General features: G+C 38.6%; 1 protein-coding gene across 1 annotated transcript; it reads right to left on the bottom strand.

The window, feature by feature from the left end:
• Positions 1–670: 670 nt before the first annotated feature.
• Positions 671–21,590, bottom strand: Bulli (regulator of MON1-CCZ1 complex protein bulli). Its single transcript, XM_068762191.1, has 12 exons — positions 21,414–21,590; positions 20,970–21,340; positions 19,361–19,482; positions 18,519–18,640; positions 12,867–12,986; positions 11,941–12,073; positions 10,184–10,284; positions 8,732–8,889; positions 7,732–7,888; positions 5,995–6,237; positions 5,148–5,370; positions 671–898 (listed from the first exon to the last, which is right to left on the bottom strand). Exons 1-12 carry the CDS (start codon positions 21,531–21,533, stop codon positions 843–845), a joined length of 1,926 nt encoding a protein of 641 aa, XP_068618292.1. The 5' UTR covers positions 21,534–21,590; the 3' UTR covers positions 671–842.
• Between the last annotated feature and the right edge of the window lie 158 nt (positions 21,591–21,748).

Raw genomic sequence — 21,748 nt, 5'->3', positions numbered from 1 at the left:
ACCTGATAAAGTGTATATGCATAAATCTGTGTCAAACTTTAATAGAAGATGTGTTATTGTAGAGTTTCTTCAGCTTCTTCTTTACAACAATAACATCTTGCAAAGTAGAGTCAAAAATAAAATAAATAGATAAGTTGATGATCAGTAAGAGTTTCATTAAAGGTTACTGTGTTAAATAAAGGTATTATATCTTTACTTTAGAGGACTGAGACTAGCGATCGTAGGTCGCCGGTTTGATTCCTGGGATAAAGTGTTAAATAATTCAAACTTTGTGCATTAATTGCCTCTGCTCATAAACAAGTTTCTAGAAGGTGGACAGCAGCGCCCTCTATTTTTCATAATACCACACAGCGATCGCCAACCCGCCTGCCTAACGTCGCGATTATGATATTTATCGCCATAAATATCTTTGACGACGTAATAATTTATGTCTACAGAATGGAACCAATGGTAGACTAGCTCTAGAGACATATGCCTTCCTCAAAGATCGCTAAGATAACCAGTATTTCGCTGCTCGCATCCAGCGACCTTTCACGACCTTGACTATGTCGTCGTCACACCTAGTGGGGAGCGTACTCAATAATCTAGCTGCTCATATACCAGGTAGCAAATAATTTTTATTATTGATTGCATTTATAAAGGTTAAATAAAAATACACAAATCATTCGATAGATTTTTATTCGTAACAGAATATAGATTATATTTCATTTAAATTATCCAATACGTCAACATTACAATTGAATTGTAATAACAATAAATATGCTATAAATAATTTAAAAAAAAACAACAGATGTCATTTGTACAGTTTGGACGTTTCGGAGTCCATTCTGGGGTCGAGCTTCCTACCTCTCTGCTGTCACTTGCTTGTAATATTCAATGTAGCTGTCGCATTGTTCGCCTGAAATTGTATTATAGGTTTATTAAAACCTTTTTCTTTTTTAATAACATCAACATCATATCAGCCAATGGCATCCATCTACTAGGACTAAAACTCCCCCTAAAATCGTTTCAATGAATAGTCTGCAACTTCCTGCGACTTTGATTATGTGGTCGGTCGACCTAGTAGATGGCTCTAGTGTGCCTGCTCAAAGTTGTAGAAAATTATATACACCTGGAATAAACCGCCCAATTTCGAGAAAGAGATCACTTGCCTAATTCAATTTGGATGGCAGAGTTCGGGAAGCTCTGAAACATCTTGTCCAAAATACCTCTGAAGACGAAGGTTTTTAACCAATGTGTGTTGCCAGTTATGAAATACGAATCCGGAAAGTGGACGCTTACGATGGGCGAAGAAGGCTCCGTGTCACCCACAGCGCAATGGAGGGGTTATGATGGGAGTTTCGATACAAGAACGAATGAGATGCGGAGAAGAACGAAGGTCACCGATGTAGGTCTATGAATCGCTCGTCTGAAGTGGCAGTGGGGCACACTGCTCGTGCAACAGATGGCTGTTGAGGTCACGAGGTTCTCGAGTGGCGATCACCAGCTGGTAGACGCGGCAGGACATAGTTAAGGTATGCGGGCAGTGGAAGATCGGTCATCATGGCGTCTTTGGGAGACGCCTATACCCTGCATTGGGAATCTGTCGACTAAAGAGAAATTTAAAAAGTAATTTGAACAAATTCGTTAGAAATTATTATTACAGTGACATAGAATTTTATGAATAGATTATGGAAGCAAATAATTGTAATTTTCTTTCTTTTACGATACCATAATCAAGTTATGAGTTTATCGCGCTATAGAAACGTGTGGAGCGACCTCTGAACTTCACCCGTATGTCGTTCTAGATTATAATCCAGTTATGTAAGTATTTATCATATAATTGTCGATTTTTATTTTAAAATCGGTTATTGTTTTTGGAATTTATAGTACTGGCAGTTAATTTCTCTGCCTAAAAAAATATTTAAAGATGTATATAAAAATAAAAATCTATTTTGAAACAACTTGTATAAAGTTACTTACGTGAAATTTTTAAAATTTTTTTTATTAATTTGGCGGTAGGCAAATAACTACGGCCAGTCAAGGACAGATAGCCAAGTTTTAGAAATACGTGCCTTCTTTTAAAAAAAAAAATATACGAGTATATATATGAGTCGATTTGGGGAACCCATGAGTCTGAGCTAGTACTCTCGTGAGCAGAGATTCCTCTGAAGTCTAACCAGGAACTGACGCTACGACCATCCGTCCCTTGAGTTTCTTGAAAGGGACGTCCAAGGACGTTTACAAGGTCTTGCAGATAGCTATTTTGGAAAAGTAAAGTCTAGGAAATAGATATAACTTCTTGCCTAATTTGCATATTATTCTCTGCTAATTTTATATCTAGATAGTAAACAATAATGTGGAATGGAACGTAAGAGCATGCGTGAATAGAAATGTCAGATGGTACAAGCGAGAGGCATGTAAGAGGAAGGGAGACGGACGACGGTTGAACGACGAAGGTGCGTGCGCAGTTTTAGGTTAGGAGTTCTTTTTAACATAAATATTTGTGCCCCACGAAGGACTTTAAAATTCAATCCCTGCATCCCGATTACCACAATTAATTTTGTTAATTTTTGATTAATATTATATTAATGTATTATATCTGAAACCTTTGATATTTGGATAGGGTGTCGCCATTTCAGTTCATAGACGCCCACTGCAGGGATTCCCCCAAAGAGATCTATAGGGGGATATACCATAATAACCACGCTTGGCAGGCGGATTGTTATTCGCAGTGTGGTAGTATGGTACGCAGAAGTTCCTGCCCATCCTCTGTAAACTTGTGAGCAGTGGCAATCCTATATAATTAATGCACAAAGTTTAAATCAGAGTTCCCCAAACTTTTTTGTGTCGTAGACCCCTTGCCATGTTTTTTCGTGTTGGGTAGACCCCCTACTTACCTGATATTGCTTTCCTGTAAATTTATTTGTTTGTCCCACATTCGTATTTATAGAGTGACGAATTGAACAAGTCAGTGCAAGGTAGCGAAGCTCTGTGACTGCGACTCTCAAGTTTTTACAAGTTCAAAATGTATTGCGACCACAAAGCGAATACCAACATCCTACAACTTACACAATTTATAAACATATATAATATTTATTTTACTTCATAGGTACTTTTATAAATAATGTAAATGTTTTGATATTATAAGATAGTATGATGTAAGTAAATAGGTACTATCAGTGTATGTGTTGAGATCCACTATCGTGGACCCCCATTTTCATTTAATGGACCCTAAAATTTTTTCGCTGACGTAGACCCCTTGCAGGTTGTCATAGACCCCTAGGGGTCGATATAGACCACTTTGGGAATCACTGGTTTAAATTATAAGATTGTATCCCGGAATCGAACCCGCGACGTGGGGCTACCACTGCTCGATATACATTCGAACATTTAGAGCTTACATATCGATATATTTTAGGATCGAAAACTGCATTAAAATTTACGATAAAAATGTACAAAAAACAATTTCTTTAAAACACCGTGAAACATTCCAAAAATTCTACAGTCTTCGTACAAATTTACCGATAAGATAATTTTATTGGCCTTGATTCGTGATAACTTTTATTAACATCATCGACTCGACGTCACCGTCGAACCATAACTGATTACAAAGCGTATCCTAATTCATTTAAAAAGTATATGGGACGAGTTATATTGTCAACAATGTGGCTTCCATCTGTGGGCAATGTACACTAATGTCTGTTGGACAGGAGTGGGCGAAGCTAGGGGAGGACAGCTCTATACCTGCACTGTGTCCGCACAGAATCGTTCCTCACCAATAGAGTCCAAAAACCGACTCACGTGGAATAGTTCCTTATAAATAGAAACAACTTTCGAAATCGACTCTCGAGGAATCGCTCCTCACAAATAGAGATCCTAAATCGACTCCCGGGGAATCGCTCCTAATAATGGGGTTCCTAAATTGACTCTCGGGGAATCGCTCCTAATAATGGGGTTCCTAAATCGACTCCCGGGGAATCGCTCCTCACAAATAGAGATCCTAAATTGACTCTTGGGGAATCGCTCCTAATAATGGGGTTCCTAAAATGACTCTCGGGGAATCGCTCCTAATAATGGGGTTCCTAAATCGACTCCCGGGGAATCGCTCCTCACAAATAGAGATCCTAAATCGACTCCCGGGGAATCGCTCCTAATAATGGGGTTCCCAAAATGGACTCTCGGGGAATCGCTCCTAATAATGGGGTTCCTAAATCGACTCCCGGGGAATCGCTCCTCACAAATAGAGATCCTAAATTGACTCTTGGGGAATCGCTCCTAATAATGGGGTTCCTAAATCGACTCCCGGGGAATCGCTCCTCACAAATAGAGATCCTAAATCGACTCCCGGGGAATCGCTCCTAATAATGGGGTTCCCAAAATGGACTCTCGGGGAATCGCTCCTAATAATGGGGTTCCTAAATCGACTCCCGGGGAATCGCTCCTCACAAATAGAGATCCTAAATTGACTCTTGGGGAATCGCTCCTAATAATGGGGTTCCTAAATTGACTCTCGGGGAATCGCTCCTAATAATGGGGTTCCTAAATCGACTCCCGGGGAATCGCTCCTCACAAATAGAGATCCTAAATTGACTCCCGGGGAATCGCTCCTCACAAATAGAGATCCTAAATCGACTCCCGGGGAATCGCTCCTAATAATGGGGTTCCTAAATTGACTCTCGGGGAATCGCTCCTAATAATGGGGTTCCTAAATTGACTCTCGGGGAATCGCTCCTAATAATGGGGTTCCTAAATCGACTCCCGGGGAATCGCTCCTCACAAATAGAGATCCTAAATCGACTCTTTCGGAATCGCTCCTCACAAACAGAGATCCTAAATTGACTCTTTGGGAATTGCACCTCACAAATAGAAATCCTAAATCGACTCTTTGGGGATCGCTCCTCACAAATAGAGATCCTAAATCGACTCCCGGGGAATCGCATCTCACAAATAGAGATCCTAAATCGACTCTTTGGGAATCGCTCCTCACAAATGGAGCCCAAAAATTGAATCGGTCGCGTAATATCGTACTTGAATTTGGTTCAGTGCTTTAATTCATATAAAATAAAATGTTTTTATAAACGATATAATCTAGAAATTTTACTAAATGTACAATAAAGTAATTAATACAAAAATATTTTTTTTGGATAATAACAGAAAAGATATACCTTTTAGAAAGTGCGGGGAGCCCCTGAGCCTCTCGTTTCTGGCGAGCAAGGCGTGGAAAACCGCAACAAAAGCCCCGGGCTGCGCCTTCTCCTCAGCATGCGCTCGGGCAGCTGCTAGTAGCTTGCGCGCCGGCAGCCCGCGCCACGTGGCCTCATCCATCTGCCTCGCTGCGCCCACGGCGCTCACCGGCTCGTTTGAACTCAGCAACACCTCCACTATCTCCTGTTAACCACTTCAGCTGTCAGCAAGGACTCCTGAAGTTATCTCTCCAAGGTTTTAAGTGGCAAAGCCAAGAACCTTTATAATTGAAGCTATACTTGCACCTACATACATCATCGTCATGGTTTTGTGCTGCGAGCATTCAGCGATTTCCTGCTACCTTGCCTATGTCATCAGTATACCTACTGGGGGGTCTTCTCACTCCGCGTCTACCTTCATAATTTATCGATTTGGTCAACCTTTTCCATTCCCTACCAACAACACATTTCAAGCTAGGAGAGAGAATACTGAGCTGACAGGCGAACAGGAGCTGCTGCAGCTTTGAATGCGTGTTTGTTAATGGCCCCCGTTATTGGCGTCTCTCGTTCTTCCCTATCTCGTTAAGGGACAGAGAACTTACAATTTGAAATGAACGAACGAATAGTTTCACATTCTTCTTTTTATTTCTTTACCCCTCTTTCAGTCTTCTTAAGATCACGTACTATTTTTAAATTCCTCCTTTTCATTATCTTTCAACCTTCACCTTTCTTCACAAGTATTGGGTTTCTTATCAATTTTATCAAAATTTATTTAGTGCTTACGGCGATTGCGTGTTGTACGCAGCGAAAGGGGGGTGTTGGTACTGACCTCGCGCGCGCGAAGGCGCCACATCATGTCGAGCGCCAGCTGAGCAGCGGGTGGGTGCAGGTGCGCCAGAGAGAGCAGCTGGCAGGCGAGCGGGCGCGAGTCGCTGAGCGCTGATCGTCGCAGCAACGCATGCAGGCGACCGCGCGCGCCTCCCGTTACAAGCGCGCGCACGCATAGCGCGCCTGCTCCCTCGGCCACCACCAACCCATGCCGGCACAGCGACGCCACGTACGCCGTCATCACCTAGAGGTCAACATCATGATGTGGGCTATCGCACTAAAGAGACAGTATTTTTTTTTATGACCCTCGCTATTGGTGGCCTCTCGTACCCCTATCTTGTGGTGGGTCTTTTTTTGGGCAATATATTTTTTTCACTTAGTTTTTTTTTTAATTTCCGTTCTCTGCTTCCATTCTTCACATGATCTTTCATTCCATTCTTTATACCACATTTCTTCTTTTTTACCCTTTTGCTCTGTTCGTCTATCATTCTTCCCTTTTTCTTTTTACGTTTTTTGATTTATATTTTGATTTTACATTTTTTTACACATTATTACTTATTATATAATTATTTCTATCACAGTAAAGAGACAGTATTAACCACCAAGGGGTTGTTAGATTGTTGAAGTTGCACTTATCATTATCACGTCAGCCGATAGACGCCTATTGCAAAAAGTGGGATGGTACCAAAGATCGCAACAATGACCAACGACTCATTGCCTGCATCCTGCAGTAGTCGGTCCACCTTGTGGGACACCTACCGCCTCGTGGTCGCGACTCAACAACCTTTTGTTAACTAAATTATCGCGATCGTTGAACCACTCATGTTTTATTACCCAGAGGTTATCTTATAAAAGATTCCCTCATCGACACCCCAAATCGGGATCCTTTGCACAACGCTTGGGAGATGTGCTGGTCAGTCTGGTCTGTTTCAACGACTTTAAGGCGGAAGATTGTTCAATATGGTCTCAAACCGTCGTCTTAAAGAACAGTTAGGACGACGACCCACTTGATATATCGTTGGAGGACATTGTAGTCTTCCAAGCTACCTCTGACAATCTCAAGTAAGAAAAGGACCAATATTTAGCCACTTCCGCACATGCAGTGGTAGTCGACAGACTCACTCTGTGTTTGGCACTAATCGATGTAACATAACTCCTGAAGATGCCCCGTGGAGGGGTGAAACACGTGTTGAGTGATTTGACGGTGGCAGTTGTGTAATTCGCATTGTTTGCCGCATACGCATTTATTAGCGGGCTTGCGGGCAGTGCACTTTGTTGCACGACTATCACTGCATGTGCGGAAGAGGCTAAATATTGATCCTTTTCTTACTTAGGATGGACTTCCGCAAGGTAACGCCTGATTCCATTAAATATCTGACAATCTCGTTGTGCAACGACAATGGTTCATCTAATATGCATCGATATCAATCCGTTCTATTGGAAATTTTTGGCCTATGTCCAGAGGTGGACGTCATACACATAAAATGATAATTATGATGTCAATCACGATTTTATGACAGGCTATCAAATTATAACAGTGGGGTGAGATGGGAGACACCAGAGTCCATCAAAACACGCAAAAGGCGACCAACAAGAAGATTTTAGTAGATAGGAATCCTCATTTAACCCTACCCTTCCATCAAGGGCAGAAATGTCATAGTTTTCCCCAGATACCTAAAGGTCAGATTTAGCACCGAAAACTTATCTAAGCCCTGTAAGAAGTAGAAGGGAAAATTACCTGAACGAGGCGAGGATGTTCAGCATGGGGCTGCAGTACGCGCGCGCAAATGTCCTGCTGTGGCAGGGCGGAGGCCCTTAACCCTCGCGTCGCCCGTGACTTCCCCGTCTCCCCGTACCCTGTCGTATTCCGTGCCATCTCCAACTCTGCCCATTGCCTGCCAACATCTGTACTTATTATCAATCTCGTAATTATTCCATGTCCTGGAATAACAGGTCTTAATTGAGATCTGTTTGAAAAGACCGTATCCAGCAGCGGAAGTCTTGCGGCTGGAATCAGGATCATATAATGCACACTAATACCTCGCTTTGCGTTGTTTCGCGTTTTTTTTCGAAGTTGCGTCGCTGCTTAATTAGTACAAATTTCCACTGTGCGTCGTTAGATTTGGTTGCGTTGTTTTGGATTTGAGTCTTAATTTTTTTTTCAAAAGATGGCAACACCTTTGCTTCTAATTGCGCCATGCCATCAAAACTCGGGGATTCCCTTTCTGACTAAAAATCAACGCAATTTGAATACAGTTTTATTTTCACTTTGTTTTGCTAATTTTGGAGTTCAGTTTCAATTACGTAGTGTGTTGTGCTTTTTTTAAAAGAGAATAATGAATTGATATAAATTTTAATGTGTTTTTTTTTTTAAAAAGTAGTATTTTCGTAACCCTGGAACCTATCTTCGATCTTTACATGGTTTGCTATAGAAAATCTTAATTCACTTTACGGCGTTTCAATTTGCGTCGTGTTTTTTGGAACGTAACCACTACGCAAAGTGAGGTATTGGTGTACATGTATATATTACCTAATAGCACTTAGAACAGATGGTTACAGGGATGTTGAGGTTCTACAGTGAAAGCTAAGGATCGCAGCGTTGTATAACCCCCTTACAAAGTGGATAAAGGACCTTGGTGAGGTCGGGAGACCCTGGATATAGATCGTTCCAAAGGTCCTATTGGAAATCTATCAGAGAAGCCATGTTGGCATCTGATGAACTATAATTAGATAATCACCTATAAACCGTGTTGATTTCGTCAAAAGCCTGAGTCAACTCCACCAGATATGTGTCCACGTGTGTCACCAATTGATTTAATATCCTGTAAACTGTGTCCGTACCGTCCTTCCTTCTGAGTAGAACAGCTACGATCTTTGATATTTCTTCCTGAGGCACCTGCAAACGAAATTATATATGCAATAAAGACTACCATTCACGGAAAGTCTACCTTAATAAATTGGCCTATTTTTTTAAGGCCCTCGCTATTGGAGGCCTCTCGTACTCCTAAATAGTTGGGATCAGGGTCTTTGTTTACAATTATGTTTTTCAGATTCTTCATCTTTATTCTTCACTCTCTGTCATTCTTTTTAATTTATTTTGTTCTTACTTTATTTCCATCACAATATCTTTCATTCCTTCTTGCTTTCATCGCCTTCCTTCCATCATATTATTACTCTTAGGTGGCTAGGTACATTTTTTTTATTCTTTATATTATTATTTACAAATTCCATTTTTTTATCACAGTTTTCTTTTGGTTGTGCTTTCTTATTACATTACTACACTTTTCTTATTCTTTTTTCTTATTATTAATTGACTAGTTATTTTATGTGCAGTTTATAAGGTACCTACTTATCTATACTGTTTAGTTTCTATTAACAGTGTGACACCACCCTACGAGCAAACGATAGGAATAATGGGCGAAGGTTGTCTTTGCCTATCATTAAGGCGATGCTCTTCAAATCTATCTTTAATTTTACCTCCGTTTCCAGGCCAATATGGCACTGCGCCATATTGGCCTATTGAAACATATCGAATCTACGTATGTGTGTGTGCTTCTTGAATATACCTAACTACAGCGAAAGATGTCCATCCATAAGGTGGACAGAATACCTTGACACCATCGGAAGCCGCTGGATGTAGACAGCTTTCAACCGGTCCAAATCTAAATCTATAGAGTTGGTCATCTGTAGTAGTGGACGTTTTACGCTGAAATAATAATCACGATGATCCCCCCCCCCCCATCTGACTTTAGGGTGGTGGCTATATATATAAATGAATTCATTTTTGATTTGACCTCCTAGAGAAACCTCGAGCATAGCCTTCTTTATGGTTTGTTCAAGCAGCCAATGACAATTATTTACAATATTTGATATTAAAATATAAAAGTTATTAAAAACCTTAGAAGATGTTATCATATTTTTTTATTTAATTAGTGTAAGTGTCGCATGTGTGAATAGGTGTGACCCTAATGACCTATTTGTTCTTCCGTTCCGGCTTGCTTGCTATTACCTGACTCTCTTCTTATTACTTTTGTAATTTTGCTTGAAAACTAAAACCTCAGCGGTATTAAAATTTTTGCAGTGGTGCCATCTACCAATCCGTGCAGAAACCACGTCGATGAAAAAACGCGAAGCTGGCAAAAAACACATCAGTAAATCTTTTTTAATCACAAACGAGAATGAACACTTACGGAATGTGCCAGTCCTGCCGGTATGAGGTTCACACGCCAAAGGCAACCGAGTCTTGCGTCGATTATGTAATTTGGTTGAAATACCACCCAATTACCTGAATCTGACAGCTATGTTCAGGAAGTATTTCGTTTTTCTGTTATTCAATAATCGTTATTGTACAGATAATGTTAGAAATAGTAACATATATATTTATATACATATATATATATATGTAAAGAAGTTAGTTTCTATAAAAATTCTATTTTATATTGTGCCGCGTTTATTTAATGTCGGTAAAGCTGTGTCTGTTTCACTTTGACACTTCATAGATGGCGCTGTTAACAATGGTGTTACGATAGCGTCCATTGCGGTCGCCAGTCGGTAAAGCAGGTGGTATTTGAGATGTAAGAGATAATTTAAAATATTGCAGAGTAAACTTTTAAAAAGAATCGACAATTTAAATAATAAGTTTAAATGTGTTTTTTTCCTAGGTTGGTAGGACTGTCTATAACATTTGCCAAGGGTCTGTTTGTCAAGAGTTGGAATAACATTTGATTAGCCTAAACAATATTCAAACATGTTTTGTCTCAAACCCATTAAGAAAAGGACCAATATATAGCCACTTCCGCACATGCAGTGGTAGTCGTGCAACAAAGTGCACCGCCCGCCAGCCCGCTGTTAAATGCGTATGCGGCAAACAATGCGAATCACACAACCGCCACCGCCAAATTACTCAACATGAGTCTGTGACTCAGTGTTTGGCACTAATCGGTGCAACATAACTCCTGAAAATGCCCCGTGGAGGGGTGAAACACGTGTTGAGTAATTTGGTATAAATATTGGTCCTTTTCTTACTTATGATGGACTTCCGCGAGGTAACGCCTGATTTCATTAAATATCCATGCTATGGTTGTCTGTAAGAGATTGCCTAGTGTGATAAAACCTCCCATTGTACTTTTTCCTCACTGTGTATGTATTTTCTGGCGTGTATTGTACACGAAAGAATATTTAAATAAATTTTCCGGCTCAATTCGTGATAGTCAAGACGATGGTATTGACCGGCCCAGGTAACCTGTTTCTCTTGTTTCCCAAAGTGTTATCCTTTTTTCAGTGTGTTGTGAAAAAAAAAATATTTATGAATAAAAAGGGTAATGGACAGAAGGCCGGGTCTGATTTTACACCGCAGGTCGGTACTCCCCTGATGGAGGTGGTAAGCAGCCGCACGATCTCCCAGGACTGGTCAAGCGGCAGCAGGTGGAACCGAGGAGCGCCGATAGTAAACAGGATATATTCGTGCCGGTGCGGGGTATGAGTTGATTTAACCTCAATGACCGAAGGTTATTTTAATTATAAAACTCTCACCCGCGAGGCAATATAAAGATTGTGCCGTGAATTTAAAGATGCCCCGAAAATAAAGTTGAAGAACGGAGACGAGAATTGGCCCCGGCGCGTGAGACGTCACGTAGCTGGTGAACGCAACCGACACAAAGAGTGCGTCGATGCGTGAAACGTCACCTAGCTAGTGAACGCGACCGAAGCCAGGGTCCTTCTCCCGAGCAATGGATCTAAACTCCTTTAGCTGGCGCGCGGGTGTAATGTCTGTTATAAAAACAAAGATCCGTTGAGCCGATAGCACGCTTCCACGATCCCACGCCACTTGAAATGTACTGTGTACATATGTAAAATACGTGTGTGTGTTTGTGCGCGTGCGCGTCTGTGTGTGTCCGCTGACATACAGTTTACTAAAAAAAGGTGAAACTTTTATTGTAAAGGATACACATCGGACAGAGCTGATCGTCCACAACGGCTGGCTTCATTGAATACCCCGCAACAATTGGAATGTGGACCATCATGTTGTTGTCCAATTTGGAATCCTCCATGATGTCAAACAGCTGAGACGTTTGACTTGACTGAAATCATACATATTTTTATGGCAACCCATTTTGAGGATCTCTCTTTCACCCCCCCCCACCCCCTCGTTATCTTGTCTCCATCTAGATGTCACATTTTCTCTTCTCTTTTATCCATCACACCTCTTCGAGTCCTTTTGATACTTTATTTCCTTCCATAAATTGCCTCGCTTCTTTTACCTTACCTCCTAAATACTACATGACAATTTTTAATTATTTAAACATATGTATTACATTATACAGGGTGTCGTCACTTCTGTCAGATGCCCACTGCAAGGCTCAGGCCTCCTTTAAAGGTATCTATGGGGGGGATATACCATAATAGATATGCCTGGCAGTCGGGTTGGTGATCGCAGTGTTATTATGGTATGCGGAGGACCCTTCTGCACATCCTCTGGACACTTGTTTATAGACTGTAGCAATTCTAAATAATTAATGCACAAAGTGTGAATTACATAAGACTGTATTCCGTGAATCAAGATGCGATTTTCTTATTTTATTTATTTAACTACACAAGCAGTTAAAACTACATTAAAAATTAACATAAATAATGGTTCTGTTTGTGTTCATTTATAGGTGACACGATATTATATATATTTACTATATATAACTTTGTAAAAAGGTTAGATCACAACAAATCAAAAAATAATTAAAGAGAAAATTGGTCGCATATAAGAGGAAACATCTGGCTTACGTCTTTAGAGACCAAACGAGGTCATAATCCTTTCTCATTGCTGGGCTACCTACCACAGATTAAACATAATGGAAGTATTGTGAACTATTGCCAACTAACCTGATGGTGGACAGCAATCAGATCATCAACGATGCTGATGGCAAATCTACCAATAAGTCCAGTCTTCAATATGTGAGTACAGTTAACACCGCACGAGCCTGATATGGGCATCAACCATATCTGTAAATAATGAGAAGCATTTATTATAATGTATTCCCGGTATATGTCTGACATAGAGGAAATTGGTGAGGCCATAGGTTCCGGAGCAAAAACAACCTCCTCCCACAAGGAGGACAGATGACCTCTTCGAGGTTAATTACAATGGAATAGACTAGAAAAGTATAGTCAATGAAGTTCAATTTAAGATTGAAAAATTAAATAAATAAATATTTTACTTCTTACATTAAGTGGAACATAAATTATCTCATTATTTAAATGTTATTTAAAAATAATGTTATGTTCAAAAAGTGGCTTATTTATAACTATTTAGTCAATTTTAAATATTTATTATTGTAAGTTTATCTATATATATAAAAGAAAGTCGTTTTAGTTACACCACTTATAACTCAAGAACGGCAGAACAGATTCGGCTGAAAATTGGTAGGAAGGTAGCTTAGAGCCAGGAGATGGACATAGGATACTTTTTATCCCGTTTAAAAGCGTTCCCGTGTGACTTGACATGAAACGTCAGTCACTATAAAACGTGGTGTAACAAAAAAGAATCAGACTTGGAATAACAAAACGCAAATGACAGCTATGTAATTGACGTAAAATGACAGCTATGTATTGACGTATGGATGACAATTTGATATTTGTAAGAAATCAATATTAAAACTATTTCTATTAAATAAATAATTAACAAGTGGATTGAAGTGAAGTGAAGTTTAATTAATAATGCCGCGACCAAGACGATCGAATCTTTCCCGACAAAGCCGTATGCAAGAAAGCAAGATATGCAAGAAGAATACAAAATACTGCAAATAAAAGGACTGAAGAAGAACAAGAAATTGCACGTGAACAGCGCCGCGATAGTATGGCTCGACTTCGTGCTTCTCAATCACGAGAGCAAAGTGAAGCAGCCCGTGAAACAGCTCGGTTGGCAATGCAGAATCGTCGAGCGAACAACAGAAGGCAACAAATAGATAATGTGCGACGCAGAACAAGATAAATAGCTGATTTGAATCGAGCAGCGTTTCGATACGATTGCAGCAATGATTACAGCTTGCATCCTAGCGTTTGCATTGGGCAAATGGACGTTGTTTGCGAGTATTGTGGTGCATTAAAGTTTTCCGGAGAAACGCCTGGATTATGCTGCCTTAATGGTAAAGTGAAATTGCCAGTGTTGACTCCGCCACATGAGCCATTGTATTCATTGCTTTGTGGCGAAACACAAGAATCACGCCACTTTCTTGCAAATACTCGAAAATACAATAGTTGTTTCCAAATGACGTCATTTGGGGCAGACATTATCGAAGAAGGAGGATTTAATCCGACATTTAAGGTATTTATTTTTGTACTTACATAGAATGTAGTTAAAGAATAACTTACTTTATCTATTGGTATGTATTATATTTGCTAATACTGAACTCTACTCTCCCACAGAAAAAGTGTTTATAACCCAGTTAAAACTGTCTGGTTTTTATTTTGTAGATACAAGGACAGATCCACCATCGAATTGGATCATTACTACCTTTCGAAGATACACAGAATAAATTTTTACAAATATATTTCATGGGCAACATGGAAGAACAACTTGATCGACGCCTAGGGATCAATGCAGGAATGAAGCGAGCAATTATTCAAGACTTGCAGTGTCTGCTTCATGAACATCATGCATTGGTCAGGTTGTTTAAGAGTGCTTTAGAGCAAATGCCAAATGATGACTATAAAGTTGTCATCAAAGCAGATAAACGACCACCTGGAACACACGAACGCACATTTAATGCTCCAACAGTAGACGAAGTTGCCATCCTGATTGTTGGTGAACAATTGGAAAAACGCGATATTGTGCTTACACGTCGCGATACTGGGCAACTGCAACAAATATCTGAAACTCATCGATCATACGACGCATTGCAATACCCACTGATGAATTGGCAAGGAGAAGATGGATATTATTGTAATATTAAAATGATAAATCCATTGAATGGTAAAGTATCAGTATCTTAATAATGGTTAATTTCAGTATTATTTGTCTTTGAAATGGTTAATTATCAAATTTTGAATTTCAGGTGAAGAAACTACAAAGAAAAATAGCTCAATGAATTATTATGCATATCGTTTGATGATTCGTCAAAATGCTGACAACTATTTGCTGCGGTTTCGTCGATTGTTTCAGCAGTATTGCGTTGACATGTATGTAAAAATAGAAACGGAACGTTTAACATTTATTAGGTTGAACCAAGCCAAACTGCGTTCTGAGGAGTACATCCATTTACGTGATGCAGTTAGTACTGAAGGAAATGCAGCTAATATTGGTCGATTAACTATTCTGCCGGCGACGTACATTGGTAGCCCACGTCATATGCATGAATATGCACAAGATGCAATGACATATGTTCGTCATTACGGCCGGCCAGATCTCTTTATTACTTTTACCTGTAATCCAAAATGGATAGAAATTACTCAATTGCTGCTTCCCGGACAAACATCAAATGGTAGACACGACATCACAGCACGTATATTCAGGCAAAAAATTCGGTCCCTGATGAACTTTATTGTTAAACAACACGTCTTTGGAGATACTCGATGCTGGATGTATTCAATCGAATGGCAAAAGCGAGGCCTGCCGCACGCACACATTCTTATTTGGTTAGTGGAAAGAATTCAGCCTGACCAAATAGATGATATCATATGTGCCGAGATTCCTGATCATGAAGGACGTTCAAGACACATTGCAACGTTGAATACTGCAATTCAGTTAAGTCCATAAAATATATTTGCAAATATGTCACGAAAGGCAGTGATATGGCGGTTTTTGGATTGCAATCCTCAAATACCAACGATGAAATTTCACGCTATCAAGTTGGTCGTTATGTGAACTGTAACGAAGCGATTTGGCGTATATTCGCATTTCCAATTCACGAACGTCATCCTACTGTTATACATTTGGCGGTGCATCTGGAGAATGGTCAACGAGTATATTTCACGGCTTCGAATGCTACGCAACGTGCTGAAACACCTCCAGCAACTACATTTACCAGTTTTTTTGCAATCTGCCAAAGCGATCAGTTTGCACGAACTTTGCTTTACTCGGAGATGCCACGTTATAATACTTGGAATGCTTCATCCAAGAATGATCAAAGACGGAAGCAAGGTGATGCGGTTCCTGGGTATCCAGATGTGCGTTCTACTGATGCTCTTGGTCGTATGTATACAGTTCATCCAAAGAATGATGAATGTTTCTATTTGCGGTTGATGCTGGTAAATGTGCGTGGGCCAACTTCATTTGAGACACTACGAACTGTTAATGGTGAAATATTCCCAACATATTGTGCTGCATGTGAAGAATTGAACTTATTAGAAAACGATACCCATTGGGATACGACAATCGCTGAAGCCATTATCTCTGCATCTCCAAGTCAGATACGCACATTATTCGCTATCATAATTTCGACATGTTTTCCACCAAACCCATGTAACCTGTGGCACAAATACAAGGATAGTATGTCAGAAGATATTTTACATCAAAGTCGTGTCAGTTCCAGAAATCACGATATTGAGATGAATGAGGAGATACATAATCGTGCTTTACTCTTGATCGAAGATATGTGTTACCTCATGTGCGGTAATTTATTAATCAGGTTAGGAATGCCAGCTCCAAATCGTGAAATGAATGACGCATTTAATCGAGAATTGGAACGGGAACGTGAATATGATTACCAGGAATTAGATTTAGTAGTTCAAAGGAATGTACCCCTGTTAAATTACCAACAAAAGGAAGTTTATGATACTTTAATGAAGGCAATCGCTGATGAAAATGGTTTTTTATATTTCCTAGATGCCTCTGGTGGAAATGGCAAGACATTCCTTGTGTCATTAGTTTTAGCAACTGTTCGGGCGAGATCCAACATAGCGGTTGCAGTTGCTTCTTCTGGAATAGCAGCCACATTGTTAGAAGGATGCCGTACGGCTCATTCAGCATTCAAATTACCGTTAAATCTTCAAACTATTGAAGAACCAACGTGTAATATTGCAAAACACTCAGCAATGGCCAAAGTTTTAGCGGCATCGAAAATCATCATCTGGGACGAATGCACAATGGCGCATAAACGTGCATTAGAAGCACTTAACCGAACATTAAAAGATTTACGCAATGACTCGAGATGTTTTGGAGGAGCAATGATTTTACTGTCTGGCGATTTCCGCCAAATACTGCCAGTAATTCCAAGATCTACGGCTGCCGATGAAATAAACGCTTGCCTCAAATCGTCAAATCTATGGCGCTATGTGAAGAAACTGCAGCTGACAACAAACATGAGAGTTACATTGCTTAATGATACATCTGCTGAAGATTTCTCGGAGCAATTGCTGACTATCGGTAATGGTCAAGTACCTGTCGATGAATCGAGCGGATTAATATCATTTCCAAATAATTTCTGTAATTTTGTCTCATCAAAAGACGAACTTATCAACAATGTATTTCCAAATATTATTTCTAACTACAAAAATAATGAATGGTTGAGTGAGCGAGCAATTTTAGCGGCTAAGAATAAAGATGTAGATGACCTGAACTACATAATTCAAAATAAGATCACTGGAACAATGCATTCATTCAAATCTATTGACTGCGTCGCAAATGAAGATGAAGCCACCAACTATCCAATTGAATTTTTAAACTCTTTGGACGTGCCTGGCTTACCACCGCACAATTTACACGAAAGACTTCAATTTCCGATACGTTTTGCATTCGCCATGACCATAAACAAATCACAAGGCCAATCCTTAAAAGTTTGTGGTTTAAATCTAGAACATTCATGTTTTTCACATGGTCAATTATACGTGGCATGTTCACGGGTCGGAAGACCATCTGCGTTGTTTGTTTTTGCGCCTGATAATAAAACAAAAAATGTCGTGTATCACAAGGTACTTAAGTGAAGAGCAACCTATGTACTAAAATACAGAAATAATAATGAATGATTAATGTAGTTATTTAATTTTTTTTTTGTATTTTTTCCAAAAAAAAAAACACAATCTGCTTATTTATTGCCATTGAGGCGGAACAAAGTTCGCCGGGTCAGCTAGTTATATTTAAAAATAAATTCAAAAATTTAACTCAAGCTTATTCATTTTTCTATATTTTTTATTTTGTTATTGTTGTTAAATTTGTTGATATATTATAAATATTTTTATAGATATTAAATTTAACAATGAATATTAAAATTTTAATTTGATGTTCGGTTTTACGAGGAGAGAAATCCTTCAGGGACAGCTTGTATAAACAGTTTCAATACTGTTAGGTAAATTGAAATTGAATTAATTTCAAGTTTAATAGACATAATGATACAAAAGAAACTATGTACAGGTATATACAAACTATGTATGTAGCAATTGTAACACAACAATAAACTTTCATGGTAGGTGGGAAACCAATAGGATATTAGCCTTCTAAAGGCCATAATCACAGATGTCCCGTAAACCTAATGCAGTGCTATATTAAGTAAAGAGAAGAAAGAAGAATTATGACAGTAAAATGTCTCTTATTAGCTTCACCTCTGTCGGTCCAGTGGACGTCATGGAGGAGGTGTTTCCATGTCTGAAGACAGCACACCAAGTCACGTCGCACAGTTGTAGAATGAAGACATCTCGCTCTACCACTGGACGCGATGAATCCACTTGAAACGAAATAATATATTAAATGAAAAAAAAATTAATTTTTTTTTACTACACTCACCCACGCAGCTATACTGCCTATATGCCATTTACAGATTCCGCAGGTTTAAGGTGGAAGGGCGCAGAGTGCATCAAGCAGCAGACTTTTTTTAAAGTAGCGAAGCTCAGGCTCCTGGGAGAGCCTTGACTCGGGCCGCGACAAACTACTATTTTACCAGATCTGGAGGCTGCTGAGCTCTTAGATTGCTTTGTTGAATGCTCCGTGAAGTGATTAAGTTAAAGGGTCGTCATGAGGGGACCTCAGTTTAGTTGTTTCAAGCACCTTATGTCGCGAAGGTCCTACTATCTGTACCAATAATCTAGGCAAACTTATCTAGTATTAAAATGCAATAGCCCATGTGCTCCTATAGCCAATGAGGCCTGAGCATACTATAAAAATAATAGGATTTAATTTAGAAGCACACAGGGCTTGCTTACCCTAAACTCACTTTTTGAAAGGTAAAGAAATGGATAGGAATGACGATTAAAGAAGAATGAGTAAGAGATATTAAGAAGGATGTAAGAGAAGCAAAACTGTAGTAGAGACCAAAAAAAAAAGAAAACTTCCTTATTAACAATTCGGTGGTTTCAAAATATATATCTACAATAATTAATATTCAACTATGCAATTTTACAATATATCTATGACTATATAATATTTTATAAAGCTAATGACAACTTACATTCCAACTTCTGTAATTTTGTTATAGTTGAATTGTTGAAAAAGAATGGTTGCAGTAACGCACCATTATTTCCGGCAATTACTGCAATGTTACTCTGTGCACACCATGAAAACCATGCCCCACTGAAAAAATATTCAATAACATAGTAATTAAAAAATAATAAGGAACTTCTTTAAGTTATCTGTTATGGTAATAAAATATATTTAAAAGTATTAGTGACTAATTTTTTGAAAATATGTAATATAACACTGTGATCAAAAAGTAAAGAGAACTTGTTCATAAGATATAAATTTTATTTATTATTCAAAATCAATTTCATGCCCTTCAAAGTAATCCTGAAATATTTAGAATAGCCTTTTTCCAGTATAGGCTTGAAGACATTTTCCGATTTGGTTTTAATCTCTAAAATTGTGTCGGAACTGCATATCTGCATTAGCCTTTTGAGTTTGCTAAGCATCCAGAAGTCACATATAGCTAAATCAGGCAAGCACAGTAGTTGTAGAATGAGTTGAGTTTTAGGCAAAAAAATTGCAAAGATCCCATGTAGTACGACATCGACCAATTCAGACAGAGTGTTTGAGATACACAACAGCCTTCAAAATGGTTTTTAGCTGAGCAAAATGATATTCCAACACTATTAGTGAAGTTTCTTAATGTCAATCAATGATTTTTAAGCACCAAATCTTGAATTTTTTGGACTTGACCCAGGTTTAAATTATAATTTTACCTTAGTTTTTGATCACAGTAGTATAATATGTTTCAATAAATATTTCACTGAACAATTGATGAAGGTGACACCTGACCTAGACTTGACCATTATGTATGATGGATTTTGATATTGGAGCACAAATGAGAGGCTTTAATTATTGAATGAACTGTATTTTCAAGCAGAGTTTCTGCTTAGTGTGGGTTACATACAGTATCTGCATTTGATTGGTAGTGGTAGTATATATAGAAAGTTACCCTGCTAGCCATTCTGAGTTTGTGTAGCTTCATCGAAATTGAGCTGGCAGACCTCTGTTTCTAAGCTCAAAGTTTTACTCTTGCAGATCATATCCCGGTTGCAACAATGATGTTTGCATGCAGAGTATCTATACCTATGTAGGATGGTAAAGCGAGGACTACTCAGTGGTCAGGACAAATTGATATTATAACGGTCTTGTCTACATGTTGCTTTAATAATCTGGTAAGATTGTACGATGGTGAGTTATCTCTAGTATTTAGTAACATTTTGCATTATAAATGACATATATATGCAACAATTTTTTAATACCAATAGCTAATTGACTGCCTGTCATTTTTTCTTATTAACGAATCCTCCAATGGTTGTATGGAAATCATACTAAGCAAAAAGACAACCCTTTGTAGTTAATTCTTTTTGGCTTATTTGTGGTGTCATTTAGTGTTTTTTGATGTACAATTATGAGTTGATAAATAAATAATGCTTATTAACAATAAAGAATGTTGCATATTTAGTAGGTCATCAAGTTTTTATAACTCTAGACATATCTTTAATCAAAGCCAAAAGAACAGGACACTATACAAAGGAACTGACGATTTTTACTTAAAGAGTTCCTGACTGAAAAAAAGAAGAGATAAGAAAATTTACCTGAATGATACACTCTTTAAAGTTTTCAGTTGTTTCTTTTCAGGCAACACTTGCAGCAACTCTATACCGTGGTCTGTTATGAAGGCAATTTCGTTTGCTTTCGGCCAAACAAACCCTAGTATTTTGGCGCTCTTCCACTTACAAGTGTGTGAATATTCAACATTAGTTGGAGCTAAATCTTTAAAGTTCACAAATTCCACTGTCGCACTCTGACCGTCATTATTGCGCTGTATTGCCAATACTTTTTGATCTAATGAGAATTTTATCGAAATTATAGGGCCTTTGTCCTCCATGCGAAACGATGTGCATTTCGATTCGTCCATGCTATTTACGGTAACGCCGGTTACTCCACCAGATCGAACAGTAAACACCTGTAGATGATAAAATTCATAAAATAATAATTGTTAGAAAAAAATGTGTAGACTACAATAATTAATTCCATACTTGTCCATTAGTATCGTCAAAAAATACATTTGTAACGGGACTGTCTGCATCGAACCTTTTAGGCTGATCAGACAACGATAAATAGTAGAAGTCGCTGTCATCTAAACAGAAGTTTACCATTTTGAAATATATTTTACAAGTTTATTTCACAAATCAAACTTTCCCTTTGTTTTGACTTTTGACGGTAGGTTGATTTTGACAAATAATTTGACATTTAACATGGGTTGTCATAGGAAATAATAGAGGAAATTTTGCAGTTTATTATTTATCTATAATGTTTCGAGAAACTATAAAAACATATAATTTAAAAAATATTAAATATTAATTATTAAGCA

Source organism: Battus philenor, unplaced genomic scaffold (genome assembly GCF_028537555.1).
Source record: "Battus philenor isolate CCGP_79_NKW_IND1 unplaced genomic scaffold, ilBatPhil1.0.hap1 SCAF_16, whole genome shotgun sequence".
NCBI lineage: Eukaryota > Metazoa > Arthropoda > Insecta > Lepidoptera > Papilionidae > Battus > Battus philenor.
The sequence above is the reverse complement of the archived record's forward strand: the minus strand, read 5'-3'. Positions and strand labels throughout refer to the sequence as shown.

Coding starts and splice junctions, on each gene's coding strand:
- Bulli (XM_068762191.1), bottom strand. CDS start 21,533: ATGGTAAACTTCTGTTTAGATGACAGCGACTTCTACTATTTATCGTTG. Junction 21,341..21,413: donor TTGACGATACTAATGGACAA/GTATGGAATTAA, acceptor TATCATCTACAG/GTGTTTACTGTTCGATCTGG. Junction 899..5,147: donor CTCCCCGCACTTTCTAAAAG/GTATATCTTTTC, acceptor ATACAATTTCAG/GCGAACAATGCGACAGCTAC.